Raw genomic sequence first — 20,003 nt, forward strand, 5'->3', positions numbered from 1 at the left:
ATCACCGAAGTCATCCCTGGTCCTCCTGTTGGAAGGAAACAGGATCCTCTCATCCCCCTACTCTCTAGCAGGTCAATATCTGATATTAAATTACATACTTATTTCTTTACATATAGTGGAACATAAGCTCCAGGAAGGCCAAAACCTGTTCTGTTCTCCAAAGGATCCCAGCTCGTAAAACTGGGTCTGGCACAAAGTGAAAGAATATTATCCATTTTTAATACCTTTATTTGGGGAGTAAAGTATCAAGAGTTCTTTATAAAGAGACTTGCCAACATCATTACATTGGCCTTTTTATAAAATGATATTGATCAAGGCCAGAAAAGCCAAAAAGCAGTAACTCGACGACGACGTGAAACGAGACCACGAGCAGCACTCCTCTCAGAGAAGACGCGACACCTCTCTCCTGGTTGAAATGCCAAGAACTTTGACGTCTACTACATCCTGCCACAAAACGACATTTGAGCCCCTTTTGTAGCTTTTGCCTTTAATATTCCTAGGCTGTTCTCAAGTTGAGAGAACTTTTTGTATTTTCCTGAGATTAACTTTGACTTACTTATCTCACTTGACAAATATCTCCTGTACACGTCCTGTGCAGCAGCCGCCATGATGCAAGGCACCGGGGCTACGGCAGTGGCCCAGACAGAACCAGGGAAAGCTTATCCCAGGCAGAAAATCCCCATCAATTTCAGCCAACAAAAATTGTTGATTGTGGAAAATTTTATGATATCTAAACTTTAATTCAAAATGCTGGCAATATAGTTCATTATTGTCATATACCTAGATAACATAAAATATGTCCATATTTTTCTTCTCTTCTTGGGCCATAATTTTTACAATTTCACAGTAACAAATCAAGAAAACTATTTTGACAATTATATGTCTTCTTAGAACATAACCGAGCAATAAAATGGCATCACTTCATGTTTTATTCACGGCAGCCATTTCCCTATGACAACACTGTGGTAAACAGATGCTTCCTAAAGCCCAAGGAAGTACCCGTTTTGCTTCCCTACAAAAGCCTAATATTTTTCATTCTCCTCTTAATATTGATAGCAAATATACAAATGTAACAGGTCAGGAAAAATGCCAGGCTCCAGAATTTTAGAGTGTCATGACAATATTGATTTATATTTCTACCATATATGACATGTACACTGGGATTATTAGATTAATATAATAACATAGCTGATCATTTTTAAAGTCTGTGTGAGAAGAAGAGATAAGGGAAGCCAAAGTAAATTTGCTGCACCTGTTATCTGGGCATTTGGCATTCTTAACAAGTTAAATCCCCAGGAAGCCAGATTAATAGATGACAGGGGGGAAATGTGAATTGCATTATCATCTTCGACATGCTAATATACATGGGTGCTGAAAATCCAATTGAAAGGGGACTGGCTTATTAAACTGTGGCATGCTGCAATTTACATATCTCACCCTCCAGATGTGAGGAGGGTAAATGAGAAGAGCCTGTGCTCAGATCGGCGGGGGGTAACGAGGGAAAATGATATGTACATTGGCTGTCAATTTTGCCAACTGAAGAAAAAGTGACACAATGAAAAGACTGACTTTTATTTTTCCTAAAATAAATCTGGCTGTGGTTAGTCCTCTGCTGCATTCTGGAGCAGCACCAAAAACAGCACGACTCTCCCTCGCTGGTCATTCTGTGCACAGCCCTGCTGGCTTTCCAAGAGTAAGAGTGAATGTCGATGCCCAGACACTGAACAAACTGCTGGCAGTGGGGCCCTGCTGATGGTGCAGGAGCAACAGGACCTTTGCAGAAAAAAGGAACGAAAACCAGCAGCAAGGGCTTCCCCAAACACGCTCCACCAGTCTTAGACAGTGAGCAAAAGGAGCAATCACTACGTCTTCAGAAAAACAAATTGTGCAAATTATGTTACATCCTAGAGCTCAAATCCAAAACAAAATCTTAATGTATCCAAAGTTGGATAGCTGAATTTCTCATAGGTGGCCACTGTTCTCACTTCATGCTTCCGCATACATGCATTAACCTCTAACTTTCAAATACTTAGAAGAAGAAACAGTAAAACCACATTTAAATTTTAATTAAGGGTTTCCCAACAGTCATGCAATGTTGGTAAAATGAAATGTAAATGGGGATAAAAAGACTAGGAATAAAATAAGCAGCTACAAAATATAGCCACAAATAGTAATCCCAATGGGAATCCTAGCATTTCATATTTTTAAAAATATTTTTTAGATTTTTATTTATTTATGTTTAGAGGGGAAGGGAAGGAGAAAGGGAGAGAAATATCAATGTATGGTTGCCTCTTGTGTGTCCCCTGCTGGGAACTGGCCTGAAACCCAGGCATGTGCCCTGATTGGGAATCGAACCGCGATCCTCTGGTTCGCAGGCCTGTGCTCAATCCACTGAGCTATACCAGCCAGGATGCATTTCATATTTATAAAGCAAATACAAACATACTTAAAATATATTTAAATTATCTATTTGCTGTATAGATAAACAGTAATAAAAACTCTCTTTTCTTTAAGCTTTTGATTAGGGAAAAGTTAAAACATATACAAAGAACCCTGGCTAGTGTGGTTCGGTGGATTGAGCGCCAGCCTGCAAACCAGAAGGCCCCCAGATGGGGGTGCGAGAGAGGAAACCAATTAATGTATCTCTTGCACATCATTGTTTCTCTCCCCCTCTCCTCCCCTTCCAATCTCTCTAAAATAAGTAAATTAAAGCTAAAATATACATGTATATATGTGAATATATACATATATGTGTAAAACACAAAGAAAACAGAATAATATAACAAATGTCACATACCCATCACCCAGATTAAACAATTATTAATATTCTGTAATTCTGGCTTTGCCTATACCTCAATCTATTCATTACCTTTCTGTAGTTCTTTTTTTTTTAAATATATTTTATTGATTATACCATTACAGTTGTTCTATTCCCCCCCTTCAATCCCCTCCACCCACACCCTCCCTCCCCCACCATTCTGCACCCCTTAGTTTATAACCTCATGTCTCAAGTTCTTCGGATTCTATATTTCCCCCACTATTCAAAGNGGTACCCCTATAATTCGGATGTTGGAACGTTTAAAGATGTCCTGGAGGTTCCTAAGCCTCTCCTCATTTTTTTGAATTCTCATTTCTTCATTCCTTTCTGGTGGGTTGTTTTGTTCTTCCTTCTGGTCCATTCCATTGATTTGTGTCCCCGTTTCCTTTCCATCACTATTGGTTTCCTGTGCATCTCCTTTCATTTCAATCAGTCCAGCCCTCACACGTTCCTCTAATTTGTGCCTGTGTTCCTCTAATTTGTGACTATATGCTACCAGTTCTGTGAGCATCCTGATAAATAGTGTCCTGAATTGTGCTTCTGAGAGGCTGGCAATTTCTTGGTCGCTTAGATTTATTGGCTCTGGGACTTTGAGTTCTTCTTGTGCCATCTTTCGGGTTGTTCATGCCTGTTCCATAGCAGGATCAGAGCCCTAAAGTGTTCACTAGAACAGGGCAACTCAGTTGCTGGGTTGTGACGTTGTAGGTGGGGGCGGGGTCAAAGAGGGACTATGGCGTCCTGTCCGCCGCCTGCCGCCACGGCCCTCACCGGTGCCGCAGTTGCTGCCGTCACCTGGCCCACGCGTTTCGTCCCTCTGCACGCGAGTGTGCCACCGCCGTCAGCCCTCGCCCCCTGGGGCCTGCGTGGTCTGTCTCACTGTGCGCGAATATGCGCCCGCGGTCTGTCCCGCACCCCAACTGGTTCCCGTCTGCCTGCGCGCCTGGGTCGGGGCCCTGTCCTGCCCTGACCCTGCTCGCTGCTGGCTCCGCCCCTCTTACCGTCCCCGTTGAATGGTTAGATGTAGTCGGACTTCCGTATAATTCAATTTTCTGTCGTTTGGTTGTGTCTTTGTTTCTCCAAACCTTTGTTGTATTCAAACTTGGTTGTGGGAGAGGGCACAGTGTTTCCACCTATGCCTCCATCTTGGCGGAAGTCCCCTTTCTGTAGTTCTTAAGGTAAAATTTAGATATATTGGAAAGCATAAATCTTAAATGTACAGCTTTGACAAGTGAATTCTCCCACATAACTCTCACATCTATCATGATATAAAACATTCCACCTCCTCAGAAAGTTCCACATACCCTTTTCTCAGCCAGACTACCTGTAGGGAGAACAATACTTACCCAGCAGAAGGCATATTTTCTCCAGCACAGAAAAAAAATTAAGGAAAGTCAGCTCCTCAAATCCAGTAAGCTTTATATTTCAAGCTATACCTAGGCTTATAATCAGCTTCCTTCGGAAATGTCAGCGTTAGAATTTGACACCCTAACCAAACCCGGGTGCTGTTCTCTTCTCAGTTAGTATTCAGGCATGGAGCCTCAAGAAAAATAAGGACTTCAATAACATGGAGCAAAAAGCATTACTTCTGGAGTGATTTATTTTTTCATTTATTTCAACAGTACCCCAAACAAAACGACAGGTCTATGCACAACCCAAGAAATAAACAGTAACATTACAAATTGGCAAAATACTAACTACAGTGTTATTATTATAATGGAATTTCTAACCACTCACTACAGGGATACATACTTGGCAGATCACATTAAATTCTCTATCCCTTCTCTCCGGAAAAGTAGGAGGAATAACAATAGTAGCAGGAATAGTGGTAATGACACTGACAGCAGCTAATAAGTATTAGTGATGGAGAAGCAGGGATTCAAAACTAGTGCTCTCTGCCCTCATTATGCTCTTTCGATTCCAACCATTATGGCATGGTAGAGGCCAGCACATACACTATAGACATTATAAATAGCCTAACATTTTGTCGTGTCTATTTAAGCCTTTGATCATGCAAGTAAAATCCCCTTCCTCCCCCTCACAAGTCCCCATTTTGACACACGTGGGGAAACTCCAACCACAATTAGGTCTCTGCCCTCCCTGCCTGCTCTAGTTCCTCCACTCCCACTTGTGCTTGGGTGGAGTTATCATTGATTAGATCAGCCCTTCGCCAAGGTCCAGTTATCTTCCAGTCACTGGAGAGCGGGAGGGGGCCCCTTCTTGGCCTCACACTCTGGCCACATTCCTTGCCGATACTTAATGAGACTGACACTGTGATCAATATTTGGATCTTGGATCTCTTTCCTGTACTAGTTAGAATCCTGGAAGGTGCAACGAAACTAACTAGGATCCAAACCTTCCAAGAAGCCCCAGTCTTTATCCTTTGTCTTAGCTCATTGCATCTGGAGACACCTGTTCCTTTTCGATGTCCCTCTCCGGGTGTAGTCAAATATAAATATGCTGAGGTAGGGGCTGGGGAAGAGGGGAGGGAAGTCATTCAGGAAAACTAACCTTTGCGCCCTCACCACTTACAGCTCATGTAAGCCCTCAGCACTCCTTGAGCACTGTTTCCCCCTCCCAGGGGTATGCCATCCCCTCCTCTCACCCAGCCTTATCACCTCTTTCACCGCCACCTCCGCCACCGACACCAACACCAATGCCATCAACAACACCAATACCACCACCACCAGCACCAAAGCCATCAACAACACAACTACCACCAAACCAATACCACTCCCACCAACACGACTCATACCATCACTGACAACGCCACTGCCAACACCAGCAATACCAAAACCAGCACCACTGCCTCCATAAAGGTTCAGAATTGCCCACTGCCAGTGAGACCCCCCAGCCAGTGTCTGGCAGCACTGCTGTCACCTTGTTCTCCTCCGGAGTGAAGAGGACTCGGAACGTGAATGGCACTCCTGGAGCCACTTTGTGGCCGGCATCTTTGGGGCTGATCACTTTAAAGTAAGGTGAACTTTCCTCAACGACTTTCACCATCCTTGGAACCTGCAAGAAGGACATACAGTGATGATGCTGGGCATGTGAAAACACAGAAGAGAGAGCGCAGGCTTCGTGGTGAAACATGCGATCCCCATCTGCTCCTCACCAGCCACGCGACCGTGGTCAGGTCCGAACTGTACTCTCATCAACCGCACGAGGAGATGCCAGCATCTGCCTTTACCCCAGTGTCTTATACAGAGTAAGCCCTCCGTGCATTTTAGCTTTAATTTTTATTAACATTATTGTTACTCATTTTATTGTTATTGCAAGTCCTTCTTCATTTTATTATTTAATGTGAATTATATTAAAAAATGAACGGCTAGGACGCCGCTCACTCGGTGGAGTGAGGCTGGGTTTCCCGGTATTTGAGAGCTGCTCTGGGAGAGGAAGTCACACTCACTGCACTCCTGCTCCAGGCCATCACCGCAGGGGAGGTGCCACTTGTTCCTGACAACAAACTCTGAGCTGCATCGTGACTCCCACTCTACAGAGGAACGCACTTGCCCTAAGCGCTAAGGCTTCACCAATTTGAGTCCCAGCCTGAGCCCTCTCTCTGAGACTGCCCTGAGGAAGCCCCACCGAGAAGCAGGAACAAAGAGAGGAGTACAACATCCCTACGCCCAGTCTCAACAGCTTCAAACGTTTTGTCCTTCCACAGCCTCATCGCCCCACCCTGCTGCTCTTGCCCAGAGCAGGATCTCTGCCTCAGCCCACGGAACTGCAAGCGTGAAGAGCATGTGGATGGTCAGCAGTAGAGGGTCTAGGGGCACAGGGAAAAGGAGGGATTGTTTTTTAAAGACTAAAGGGGCAGAAGAAAGCTAACTGTAGTCAAGTATGATCCAGATGCCTCGGGTGAGAAATGAGGAAAAAAGAGCTCCCCAAACCTCTCAAAACGGCAACCAGATGGGGAAGGGGAGAAGAAATGCAGAGAATTCAGACAGATAAGACGAGAGAGCAGGGAGGTAAGGAAGAGACGTGTGCAGATTCCACTGGCATAGACACAGCTTTGCCGGTAAGAGAATGTGCAGTGGTGTTTATGATGTGCTGAATGATACTACGTAAGCTTGTTGGGAATACTTTTAATTAACAGCATAAAGAAAACAAAAGTAACACCAGCATAATAATAACAGTGATAAATGATACTTACTATGTGACAGGCACTGAGCTGAATACATTACAATCATTATCTCATTTAATATGCCAAACAACCTATTGAAATGGGTGCTATTATTATCCCAATGGCTTGGAGAAGGGAAGTGACTCGCCCAAAATCTGCAGCTGGGAGACAGCTGGAATCTGAACCCAGAACCCAGCTCAGCCAGAATCTGAATACAGATTAGTCTGCCTCTAGAATCTGGGTGCTTACAATTGTATCCCAAGTAGAATCATGCTGTGGCTTGTAGAACTTACATGGCTTATTTTCAACATGTGTGTTTGAGAGAGAGAGAGAAATTATGACCAAATAAGCTATGTCTTTTTGCACTGCATCCAGTAAGGAAGCCAATAAAAGGTGAATGGTACAGTGACCCAAATGTATCTCAGTGGTCCCTTAAGTGCCCATGTACCAGGGATGGAGAGAAGCAGGCTTACCTCAGCCATTTAGTACAAGGGCCCTGGGAATAACTCACCCAGAAACAAGCATGCCCACCCTAGAGGCATCTGTCTGCTTGTTACTAGCTGGACTTCCTTGGATGAGAAGGAGGCTTTCATGAAGTCCAACACCCTAGCAGCAACGTATCAAGAGGTGTTGGGTTACCCATGAGAACTGGGGACCCTTTGGCTGATAAAACTCACACCTGTCCCTTACCTAAACCAACTGTAACTCCTTTCTTGTTTAGGGCTGAAGGGAAGTGGCTCAAACTAACTATACCCTTTGGATGAACTCCTCTCTGTCTTTCAAAGCCTAAGAAAACTCGAACAAAAGTTTAAAAAGTAATGTAAAAGGGGAAAGAGAGAACTGGAAGTTTGAAACTAAATTGGTTGGCAGCCCTCCATGAAAAGAAAGAATTCTAATGTCTATGTAACGTACCTCTTCTTGAGGTCTCGGAACATAATCCTGAACACCTGGGGTTTTTCTTCTCTATGTCTACACCTTAGCTTCCATCCCATGAGCTTCTCTCGTTAACACTCCTGCAGCAAAAAACTAAATATGCCATTTTCTCCAGGGTCCGATTTTGCTGTCACTAAATCACCCCATGGATCTCCAAAAGGCATCACTGATCCATCTAACGAGCTACTGTACCGAATACATGAGCAGGTCTTCCCATTTGCCTTGGATTCTTGCACAGTCTTCACTGATCTCCCCTTTTTTCTTACAGTGAGAATTTGTCTCCACATCCTTAGATTCTGTAAGTATTCCTATTTGTCTTTATACCTGAATTTTAGCATCTCTCAGATGCCTTCCTCCCTACCTGATTGCTTTTCACACTTAACTGTGCTTTATCCTGACCTCCGGCCTTTTTCTTTCATTATCATTAGATGCCAAGGAAATCTTTAAGCACTTAATACCTTTCCTTAAAATAAACTCTAATTTATCTCTGAAGAAAAAGGCAAAGAATGGGGAAAAAATCCTCAGTTGCAACCATAAAAAGACAAGGTATAAATAGCGGAAGAAGTCATTCGAAACTATCTGTAGTCAAAATCTGAAGACTTCTGAGGTGGAAATAAGGAGACAGAAAAGGAGGAAAGGAATGCCCTTTTTTTTATTTAAAAAAATTCAATTTATAGAACACAAATGCATTGGCTGAACAGCTGCAATTCATGAGTAGAGTTCATGCCTTTAATTAGGGATCAGAGGCTCTAATGCAAAGTATGTAAGCATGAACAGGAGTCACCCCGTCTGTCTAAAATGAAAGCCTAGCCCACTAGCCTCATGAGAACTTCATGACATACATCTAGCTAACCCTTTATTCAACAAAACGTTAGTGCACACATTGGGAATTTACTGCTGGTTGGGCACTGCCCTGGGATCGAACACAGAGCAACAAAGCAACACAGTCTCATGTCTTGAGTAAGTTCACAGTCAAAGGGCCCATTTTCATGTATTTTCCTAAGTCTACCAAGTTAAAGAACTTAGCTAAGATCCTACAGGATCCCATTTTATTTAACTCCTTCTTACATGTCCATGGAAGGTCCAGCCATTGCAGCAAACATACTCACTTTGTCATTGTTCCTCAAAACAAGTGGAACTTCATAGACTTCACAGGGAGTGTAGTTCTGAAATATAATTTCTGATGGAAAGGGCTGGAATAATGCCTGATCCAGGTCAATTCCTGAAAACTTCAGTTGAAAAAGTAAATTAATCATATAGTCACACACAGTGGCAGAAATGACTGGGGACGATAAGAAAACACTATATAAAAGTATGGATATTAATACTAACAACATAGGGAACACTCAAAGAGGGGTAATTACTATAAACAATAATTGTTCTAGTTGGTAAGATTATTGTCATCAACTTCTTTAATACAAAAAGAAAATGGAAGTCTTGGTCCTCAGTTTAAAAAATAGAGGCTAGTTTTTGGCTTTCAGCTCGGAGGAGGCTTAGGTGCAACTTTCTTCAGTCATCCTGAAACCAGGTTCATCCAACACCAGCAGCCTCCACCATGCCACTGAAGTTGACCCTAAGGAAATCCGTCATATACGTGAGGTGCACCTCTGGAGAAGTCGGTGCCACTTCTGCCCTGGCCCCCCAAATCAGCCACCTGAGCCTGTCTTTAAAAAACGTTGGTGATGACATAGCCAAAGCAATGGGTGACTGGAAGGGTCTGAGGCGCACAGACAAATGACCACTCAGAACAGACGGACTCAAACTGAGGTAGCACCTTCTTCCCCTGCCCTGATCATCACAGCTCTCAAAGAACCACCCCAAGACTGAATGGAACAAAAACACGTTCAGCACAGGAGAAATATAACTTTTGAAGAGATTGTCAACATTGTTGGACAGATGCAGCAGCAATCTTAGCTAGAGAACTCTCTGGGACCATCAGAGAGATCCAAAGAGATCCTGGGGACAGCCCAGGCTGTAGGCCACCATGGTGACGGCCCCACCCCATGGAGTCGTAGCAACAGTGGAGCAGTGAAGTGCCCAGCTAGGTAAGAACTACAAAGGGAAATATTCCAATTAAAGACAACTAACCAATAAACAGATAAATAAGGCTAATTAGAACATTAATCCAAAATTTCCATTTCTGATAATGTGAGTGAGGCATATAATACATGTATAATACATGACCAATTAATTACCCTATGAGAATAACAAGAAAAGTTGTATCAACAAATAACTGCTTGGAGACACTAAAGAGCTAAAAAGATAGTATGATCTAATATTGAAATTATGAATTACCTCAAGCTGATAGCTTGTATAATGTCCAATAAGTTTTGAGTACTGCCATATTTCCTTAAAAATTCAGTATACCCCATGATGCCCTAAGTAAGTTCATGGCTGTACCCTGGAGCACCTTGGCACACTGTTTGGAAACTGAAGATATAAGCATCCACCTCACTAGTTTAGAAAAACAATAGCAAATATTTTTAGAAAAACAAATAAAAATCCAAACAAATAAAAAATGAAATAACAAAAGCAATACCAAACATTAATGAAATAGAAAGTACAGCAAATATGATAGAAACAACAAAGCAAAAAGTTGAGCCTAAAAAGATGAATAAAATTGATAAAATACCCAGTGAATCTAATCAAGAAAATAAGACAGAAGGTACAAAGATCCCATTAAATAATGAAAATAGGGACATTACCACAGAACCTTAACTAAAGAAAAAGAGAACAAATGGATATTATATAAATAAATGTAAACAGTTAGATAAGAAGTACAAATTGTTAGAAAAATACAATTTATCAAAACTAGCACAAAAAATAGAAAGATGGAATAGTGCTATAACTATGAGAAAAATTGAGTTTGTAAGTAGAAACCTTTCACAGAAAAAGTTCTGGTACAAATAACTTCACAAGGAAAATCTAGAAAACATTTAGAGAAGATACAACTGAAATATTATCGAAACTCTACCAAAAAGAAACAAAAATTAAATATCTCCCAAAGCAATTGATGATGTTAGCACAACTTTCATATACTTAAGAAAGACAGTAGAAAAAGGGGAAATTATCAGTCAACATTACTCATAAACCATACATTCAGTAAAAGAAATAAAACATTAGCAAACAAAAATCCGCAAAATCTAAAAAGGATAACATCAAGACCAAGTTGCATTTATTTCAGAAATTCAACATTTCAAATTGATCAAGAAGAAAAAAAATTATCATTTTCCCCAGATGAAAAAAATTGTTTGTTTAGAAAATTCAGAATAACGAAACAGATACATTATTAGAATTAATAAGTGATTTATCAAGGTCAACATACAAAAAACAACTATATTTGTACATACTAGCTGTGAACATTTAAGAAGTAAAATTTATAAACAATAGCATTTAAAATAGCATTCCAAAACATAAAATGCATAGGAATAAGTTGATAAAAGATGTGCTAGACCTTTATCCAAAAAAAATTATAAAATATTACTAAGAGGAATTTTAAAAAGACCTATATAAAATATAGGAACAAAGTATGTTCACAAATTGAAAGATGCAATGTTTTAATAATGTCGAATACTCTCTAGATTGATATAACAAATCATGCAATCCAATAAAAATTATCCCAGCAAAATTTTCTTAGAAATTAAAAAGGTTTATAAAATCGATATGGAAAAGCAGAGGACTAAGAATAGACCAGATCCATTTGAAGAACAAGAGAAAAGAACTTGCTCTATCAGATCATAACACTTACTATAATTATATTATTACAATACATATCAAGTACTGTTACTTACCTAGCAATTAAAATAGTGAGATATTAGCACAAGATTTACTGTAAATGCAAATTAGAAAGCCCAGGAAAAAATCCTTAAACACATGGACATTTGATTTATGATGAAGTAACACTCAAAAGCTCTGGGATAGAGATACGTTTCCTTCAACTAATGGTATTGGGTTAACTGGATAGTCCGTACCCAAAACACTAACCCTCTCACACTCCACTGCACATGTATCAAAACTCTCAAAGCAAAGGGTAAAAAATAAAGTTTTCAGAAGAAAACTGAAAGCAATATCTTCATGATGTTAAAGAATGAAAAATTTTAATTGGACATAGAAAATACAAAACATAAATAAAAAATATTAGTAAATTAGGTCACACTGACTTCTTAAAACATATATTCATCAAAAGATAAGCACTAGGGAATAAAAAAGAAAGTCAAAGAATGGGGGATTAGTTATAATACATGTAATTGGTAAAGGACCAGTCTCTAGAATACATGAAAAACCTTTATAAAATCAGTAAGAAATGGACAAAAACATAAACATGCAATTTATAACAGATGATATCCAAATGGCTAATAGAATGTGGGAACGTGCTCTGCCTGCCTCATTACAAATCAAGAAACTGTACATTAAACTGCAGGGTGACAGCACGACACACCCAGTGGAACGGTGTTAGAGACCGACGGTGTCCCCTACCAGCATGGATGCAGTGCGGCTGCAACCACAGACACAGCTACCGGCAGTGTAAACCGGTGCACACACCTTAGAAAAGGGGTCACTATCTACACCAAGGCGAAGCATATGCATAGCCTGCCACCTAAATATTCTAGTTTTACATATATGCCCAATAGAAATACGTGCATATTCACTAAAACATATGTGAAAGAGTGTTTATAACAGCATCATTTATAATAGTAAAAATGTGGGAAAAAAACAAATGCTCATCAACAGTAAAGTGGATTAAAAAAGGTAGTGTAGTCATGCAATGGAATACAATACAGAAAAAAAAAAGAATAAACTACTGCCAAATATGAAATAAATAAATCTCAAAAAAAAAGACCGTAATATTCAGTGAAGTTGGCCAGATATCAATTGGATATATGAGCTGAATATATGGTCCATAGTTCAGGGGATAGGTCATAGCAAGAGGTGCAATTATGAAAGTAACAGTTTAAAAGGGGGGATTTAAAGCCTTGTTTGTAGAAGGGGTCACCTAAGGAGTGGGTTTAGAAGAGAAAGAAGAGGTTCAAGGACCAAGTGCTGAGGAGCTTCAACATTTAGTGATCAGGAATAGAACAATCCAAAAAATAAAGTAAGAAAAAAGCAATTAGTGAAGTAGGAAAAAACAAAGGAGTGTGATATGTGAGATACAAGTGGAAAAAGGGTACAAAAAGAGACACTAACTGTGTCAAATGCTATGAGACAACCCAGGTGTACTAACTGGTCAAGCTTCAGAATGAGTTTTAAGAGAAATACACACACACAAAACTCAAAGGAAAGGACTAAGAAGATAGCCTGGGGTCTGTAATTACAATGAAATGAAAATGAATGGAAAGTTAAAAATGGATTAAAGGCAACAGAGAAGACTTCCGCCAAGATGGAGGCATAGGTGGAAACACTGTGCCTTCTCCCACAACCAAGTTTGAACACAACAAAGGTTTGGAGAACTAGGACACACCCAAAGACCAGAAAACGGAATTATATGGAAGTCCAACAACTACGAACCGTTCAACGGGGACGGTAAGAGGGGCGGAGCCAGCAGCGGAGCTGGGTCGGGCAGGACAGAGACAGATCCCCCGACCTAGGCGCGCAGGCAGCCCGGAACCAGTCGGGGTGTGGGGCAGACTGACAGCGGTCGCACATTCGCGCACAGTGAGACAGACCACACAGGCCCCAGGGGGCGAACTCAGTGGTGGAGGGCTGACGGCGGTGGCACACTCGCGTGCAGTGGAACGAAACGCATGGGCCTGGTGACGGTGCTGGCTACAGACAGGAAGCCATTGTCCCTCTTTGACCCCGCCCCCACATACAACATCACAACCCAGCGACTTAGCTGCCCTGTTCTAGTGAACACTTTAGGGCTCTGATCCTGCTATGGAACAGGCACGAACAACCCGAAAGATGGCACAAGAAGAACTCAAAGTCCCAGAGCCAATAACTCTAAGCNGAGAGACAGTCACTACATAGGAGTACCCATCAGACTGTCAGTGGATTTCTCAAAAGAGACCTTACAGGCAAGAAGGGGCTGGAAAGAAGTATTCCAAGTCATGAAATCCAAAGACCTACAGCCAAGATTGCTTTATCCAGCAAAACTTTCATTTAGAATGGAAGGACAGATAAAGTGCTTCTCAGATAAGGTCAAGTTCAAGGAGTTCATCATCACCAAGCCCTTATTATATGAAATGCTAAAGGGACTTATATAAGAAAAAGATGATGAAAAATATTAACAGTGAAAGGACAGCAAACACACAGTTATTAACAACCACACCTAAAACAAAAGCAAACCAAGAGGACAGCTAGATCAGGAGTGGAACCATAGAAATGAAGAACACAAGGAGGGCTAGAAACAGGGGGGTGGGAGGGGGAGAAGGGGGGAGAAGGCACAGAAATAGCATAGATGGTAGGTAGAAAATAGATAGGGGGAGGGCGAGAATAGTGGGGGAAATATAGAATCTAAAGAACTTGAGACACGTGGTTATAAACTAAGGGGGGGAGAATGGTGGGGGAGGGAGTGTGCGGGTGGAGGGGAATGAAGAGGGGAATAGAACAACTGTAATGGTATAATCAATAAAATATATTTTTAAAAAAGAAAAAAATAAAGGCAACAGAGAAGAGGCAGATGGGCAGACAAAGAAGGTCCAACATGTTTGTAACTGATATTCTTAAAGAAAAGAACAAAAGATGGCATATAAGAAAACGGTCTAGAAATAAAATAAAGGTGCATCCTAATAAAATTACTGGACTTAAAATAATAATAAACAATCTTTGGGCATACATGCTAGAAGATTAAAGTATCTATCTTTTATCTTGGGGAAAATCAAGTTGGCTTCATACTCTTACATACCATTATTTAAAGCCAATTGGGAAAAATGTGTGGCCCAAGAATTTTACAGCTAACAAAACTGAAGTTCAGTATAAAGGCAATAAGTAAGTATTATCAGACATATAAAACCATGGAAATGGTTTCCATAAGCTCTTTTCAAAGAAATTAGTAAAATGGAAGAAAGAAGGAGGACAAGTAGGAGAAGGAGAAGGAAGAAGAAGAAAAAGAAATTAGTAGAGGACTGTCACCCAACTAGGGGACAAATGAAACTCCTAAAAATAAAGTAAAAATAACCATCTGAGTGGAGAGAAGATGAGCTGTAGTAAAGCTACATCCTCATCCGCTCATTTCCTCATCCTTCACAGCAGGAGTCAAAATACACAAAAACACAGGCATTATGCACAGAACCATACACATGGTTTGGGCTTGGTTATGCTATGGGAAAGGAGCAAGCAGCCCTTAGTTAGGATGAATTAGCTTTGGGGAAAGCCCCGTTCCCTGACCTCAAAGTCAGAGAATGTTTATGGGGAAGATAATAAATAATAATGAAACCATCAGGGCTCAGAGGAAGAGCAAATTTCTGCACAGATCCTTGACAGGGGAGGCAATGATACAGCAGTAAAAGCAAAAGAGCCTCACTCGCCTTGTGGGAAATAAGTCTGAAAAACTCTCAGGAGCAGCTGAGGAAACCTTTGGGAGGAGGCTGACTCTCCAGCAATTCAACTGATGCAGGTTCACACCATAATCTCTACATAAAAACTCAAGGAGTTAAAAAGTGGGAAATAAAGACTTCATTTTATAATCATATTCTCCTAAAGCCCAGAACATATGGTTTACATTAGAATATAGAAACATGCAAAAGTAACTATTTTTTAGAGACCAAAAGAAAACACTTGTTATTGGAAATGAGACAGAATGTACAAGTGCCTACTTTAATATGCAATTCCACCTTTCTTTTTAGTGATGACAACTCAGGTAAGAAGGGATTTCTGGTGCTAAAATGGTAACTTAATTAGGTGTGGCTAATGTAATTCTTGGAATTGCCCCTAAATCTGTAAATAACGGTGTCTAGAGGTGGCTAAGAAAGAAATGTGAGTGGTCAAAAGTTATCTGTACTAATTAATTTTAATTCTCTCCATATCAAATCACAGATATCAAGGTCAACAGGGGGAAAAAAGAATGAATTAAACAACCAAATAAAAGATTAATTGGCCCAGAAACAATAACTATTACTTAGTGGCTAGATTAAGAATGTCCACTTTGCGCCAGGGCCTACTTTATAGGCTACTGTAACAGAAAGCATCTACCTTTTGATGTGTTGTTTCCCCCATATCTAAAAGCTCAACGATCTGTGGTCGGCACATCAAGCGTGTATTGGCCAGTCTCTGCTCCGTGGTCTGGGACATTTCCTTCAGGAACTCTGAGGGAGTGAGCTAGAATTTAAAACAACAGGGGCCAAAGAGTCATAAACGGTTACACTGAAAGAGTATCTTCATAAGTTCCAGTAATGAATAATTTGTGTTTGCAGCTTTCAGGATAATTCTGGAATGCCACGAAGTTCCCTCATGAAATATTTAAAATAACTAAATAATACAAGAGAAGTACTCATGTGCTTTTGTGCTCTCTGCATGGTAATCTGAAGTGACATCTGGTTACTGTTTCCTTCCGATCTTGAAGGAATCCCACGGAGGGACCTGGGGGGCGGGGGAGTCAATCAAGTGCACAGGGACGTGTCTGAAGAGCTTACTAGTTATGCTTACAAGAGGCATCTGAGCATAAAATTCTAAGTTTCTAAAATCACTTTCTGGCTTAAGAGCTAAGGAGTCTGAAATACGTCTATTTCTCAAGTGAAGTTTCAACATGAAAGCAACGCTTCTGGGGGTTGAACTATCAGGTTCTACCAGGTAGGAGAGTAACCCCATAAACTGTATGGGATCTGGGAAGTGTGATCACGCTGCTTGGGAATAAGTCTGAAGTTCTTAGAAATCACAAGAGTCTATTTAGACCTTGTTTTTAAAGAGATCTAAGATAATCATCATATCTGGCAGCCAGTCATATTCACATACCCAAACAAGAACTCAAAATGCGCTTAACACTTCATAAAGTTATGAGGGGAAAAAATGTAACCTATCATTTAACACTTAAATAACCAAACCAGGGCTTAGTTAACCAGGACGAATCGCTATTATTTAGTTTGTTGTGCTGGAATGTTCACATTATTTTTAGGACCTTCTTTCTTTCTAGGAAATGGTTTTTTAAATTAAACTTGTAATTTTGAGATAATTATAAGATTTACACGCAGTTAGTTATTAAGCAATAATACCAAGAGAAACCAGGAACCATTTGCCCAGTTTCCCCAAGAATAGTGTTGCAAAACCAGAGCCCAGTATCACAACCAGGCCACTGACAATGATACAGTCAAGATACAGAACATTTCCATCACCAAGGCCTACTTCAGGTGCAAGGAAACCATGCTCACTGGCCGCAACACAACGCTTCAGGATGTGCCAAGCCTTTGAAAAACAATCAGAGGAACATAATTGAGCTAATTTGTCTTGCCTTGAGTTAAAATCAATGCTTTTCAAATACTGTACAAAATTATTTTCTGTGATTGAATCCAATTAAATGAAGGCATATTTCTAATATAGCTTCCACTTGGTTTTTTAGGTTTTTAAAAAACTGGAACCCAGATTAGAATACTAAAATGTTAACAAGGTATCAGCTATGTTGTGATTTAAATAAAAAAATAACAAAGTCTTACAAACAAAAATGTCAGGCATTACCTTAGATATGAAACAATAACCACTACAAAAGAGAATAATAATAGATTTTATTTTTCTAATTAAAATATAATTTGAGACTAGTTTTTAAAATGCAGTGAACACTATATCTAATGTTGTAAATTGTTATTGATATTTTCTATAACAAGTGGTTTATAATTCAATTCTTACCAAATCATTATAATTCATTAAACATATTTTTTAAAATTGTATGTCAACTGTAATTTAAAAATTAAAATATATAATCCTGGCTGGTGTGGCTCTGTGGATTGAGTTCCAGCCTGTGAAGCAAAGCGTCGCTGGTTCAATTCTCAGTCAGGGCACATGCCCAGGTCAGGTCCCCAGTGGGGGCACATGAGAGGCAGCCACGTATTAACGTTCCTCTCCCTCTTTTTATCCCTCCCTTCCCCTCTCCTTACAACTAAATAAGTAAAATCTTTTAATAAAAAAATTAAACTATGAATATTTTTATTTTAAAGAAAGAAAAACTATGTATTTTCCTACAATATAGTCATTATTTTAACATTCTATGTTCCACAAATGTACAAACAAAAATAACTCTTACCAATCAGTAGGTAATATTAGGTTAAAACCTATAAAATTCTGATACTTGATTGTTTTTGAACTACTCAAATGACAGTTTCTTAGGGTTCAACTAAGTATTTAGAAAGCCTAATAATTTGCTTGCATAGTCTTACTTCAGATCATTAACTGAAGCGACTCAAGCTACTGTCACCATGTATGTGATTTCAAAACCTTCTGAGGCTCTAAAAGGTGCCTCTGCTCTGCAGCGAGTCCCCATGTCACCTAAACGTGTATCGTCAGCAGTGATTCTCTGACACGCGGTGAGTGCCAAGGAGCAGCTGTCCCCCTTCCGAGGAGACAGCAGGACGCATGTCACCCTGAAATTCTCTGATACGTTACCATTTGGTTCACTTCCTCTTCGGTGACCACCTTTGGACTCAGGGGCGGCAGAACCTTGCTCTGGAACCCTTTGAGCATCCTGACTAACCCCATCTGAACGGCCCCCATGGACTCCTCAAGCCGTCTGCTTGTCATGTTTAGCTATTGCCTTTGCTCACCTAAGAGAGGAAAAAAGTTTTAGAACAAATACAGTTAATTCCTGAATACAGGTCACAATTTCTGTATTTTTAAACTTTTCAAATATAGGAAGGTTTAAAAATACTGATCTTCAAAAAGACATCAAATGCTTGGAACAAATGCTTTCACCAAAGGCATCGACCATGTAACTGGTCTCAATTTAGCCTCATCCCAAAGTTCAGAATCCCTCTTAGGCAAACCCAGTGATTCTGGACAAAGCTCACAGAGGACATGGAAATATAAGCAGTTCTTACATTTTGGCACTTATATCTCCCCCAGATAAGCAAACACTGCTCAATAAATATACTGCATAATTTGCTATTTTATCTGCAATTATCCCTATTTGACAACTGTCTCTCATGACACCCTTCAAGCAGAAAAAAACATAAGGCTTTAAGTCTTAACAGCTGGGCAGAGACTCAAAGGCGGTAACGTGAGATAAGATGGGAAATAGGAAGTTTCTGGAAAAGCTGTGGAGCTTAGTCATAAACAAGGCATTAAACAGCCACCCAATACCTCCAAATCAAGGAAATATGACACGTCCTTTGCACATCCTTCTTTCTACTTCAAGCAGGACACAGGCAACTTTGGGGATTTATGACTGACTGGGGATTTCAGTTTTCAGTAACAGCAGGCTAGGTTATTCAACCCTCCATCAAAACCAAAGCAAACAAGCAAAACAAAACTGCTCAGATGTCTGTAATTAACCTGGATAACCTATTCACACACACAATCCAAGATGTATAGAGCTGCCGTCCTGACACCTTGATTGCCGAGGTATACAGTTAAGATACAATTACGTACACAACTATGTATAATACTGTTAGGTGATGGACACTGAGGGTTTCAGTGCTGAGGGTTTCAGCACTGAGTGGCTACTTGAGGAAACTTTAGTGGTCAAAAACAAAAATTTTAAATTTGTCTACCAAGCAATCAAGGGCTTGTTTTTCAGCCCCTTTCACTTGAAGACCCCATAAAAGCAATGAAGTTTTGAAAAGGTACATTAAAACTGAGACTCTCTAAGCTTTAGCTAAACTTTCTTTCAGAAGGAGTCCTGACCCACGTAGGAACATGGATTATGAGACTTACTATCTCGGACACCCTCAGATGACAAAACACATATTTCTTGTCTCTGGAACACCTGTCCTCTCCTTCCAAGTCCATTAACCCTACTGGTGTACTCAATCAACCTTCTTTCTAGGTTCTCAGGCTGCCATTTCCCCTGATCAAACCACAAGGCTATTTAGAGGCAAAAATCCCTGGAACCCTGTCCTTCCAGTCCACCCCATTTACCAGGCTAACTCAGACTCACCTTACAGGTGTCAGTTGAAACATCACTGCCTCTAGTAAGGAAAGTCTTTCCTTATCTCCCTAAAGCCCCCTTGTTATATGTGTTCATAGCAACTGCACTTTTCACATATTGAG

General features: G+C 40.3%; 1 protein-coding gene across 1 annotated transcript in view; it reads right to left on the reverse strand.

Moving 5' to 3' along the window:
* HYDIN (HYDIN axonemal central pair apparatus protein) overlaps positions 1 to 20,003 on the reverse strand; it is a 306,600-nt gene that overhangs the window by 272,957 nt on the left and 13,640 nt on the right. Inside the window, exons 2-5 of the mRNA XM_037063680.1 lie at positions 18,402 to 18,559; positions 16,005 to 16,130; positions 8,984 to 9,103; positions 5,696 to 5,830 (exon numbers count right to left, since the gene is read on the reverse strand). Coding sequence (XP_036919575.1) covers positions 5,696 to 5,830; positions 8,984 to 9,103; positions 16,005 to 16,130; positions 18,402 to 18,536 — 516 coding nt within the window. The 5' untranslated portion in view covers positions 18,537 to 18,559. The remainder of the gene's footprint in view (positions 1 to 5,695; positions 5,831 to 8,983; positions 9,104 to 16,004; positions 16,131 to 18,401; positions 18,560 to 20,003) is intronic.

This window comes from Sturnira hondurensis, unplaced genomic scaffold (assembly GCF_014824575.4).
Source record: "Sturnira hondurensis isolate 20B ecotype Veracruz unplaced genomic scaffold, ASM1482457v3 Scaffold0014745, whole genome shotgun sequence".
Taxonomy (NCBI): domain Eukaryota; kingdom Metazoa; phylum Chordata; class Mammalia; order Chiroptera; family Phyllostomidae; genus Sturnira; species Sturnira hondurensis.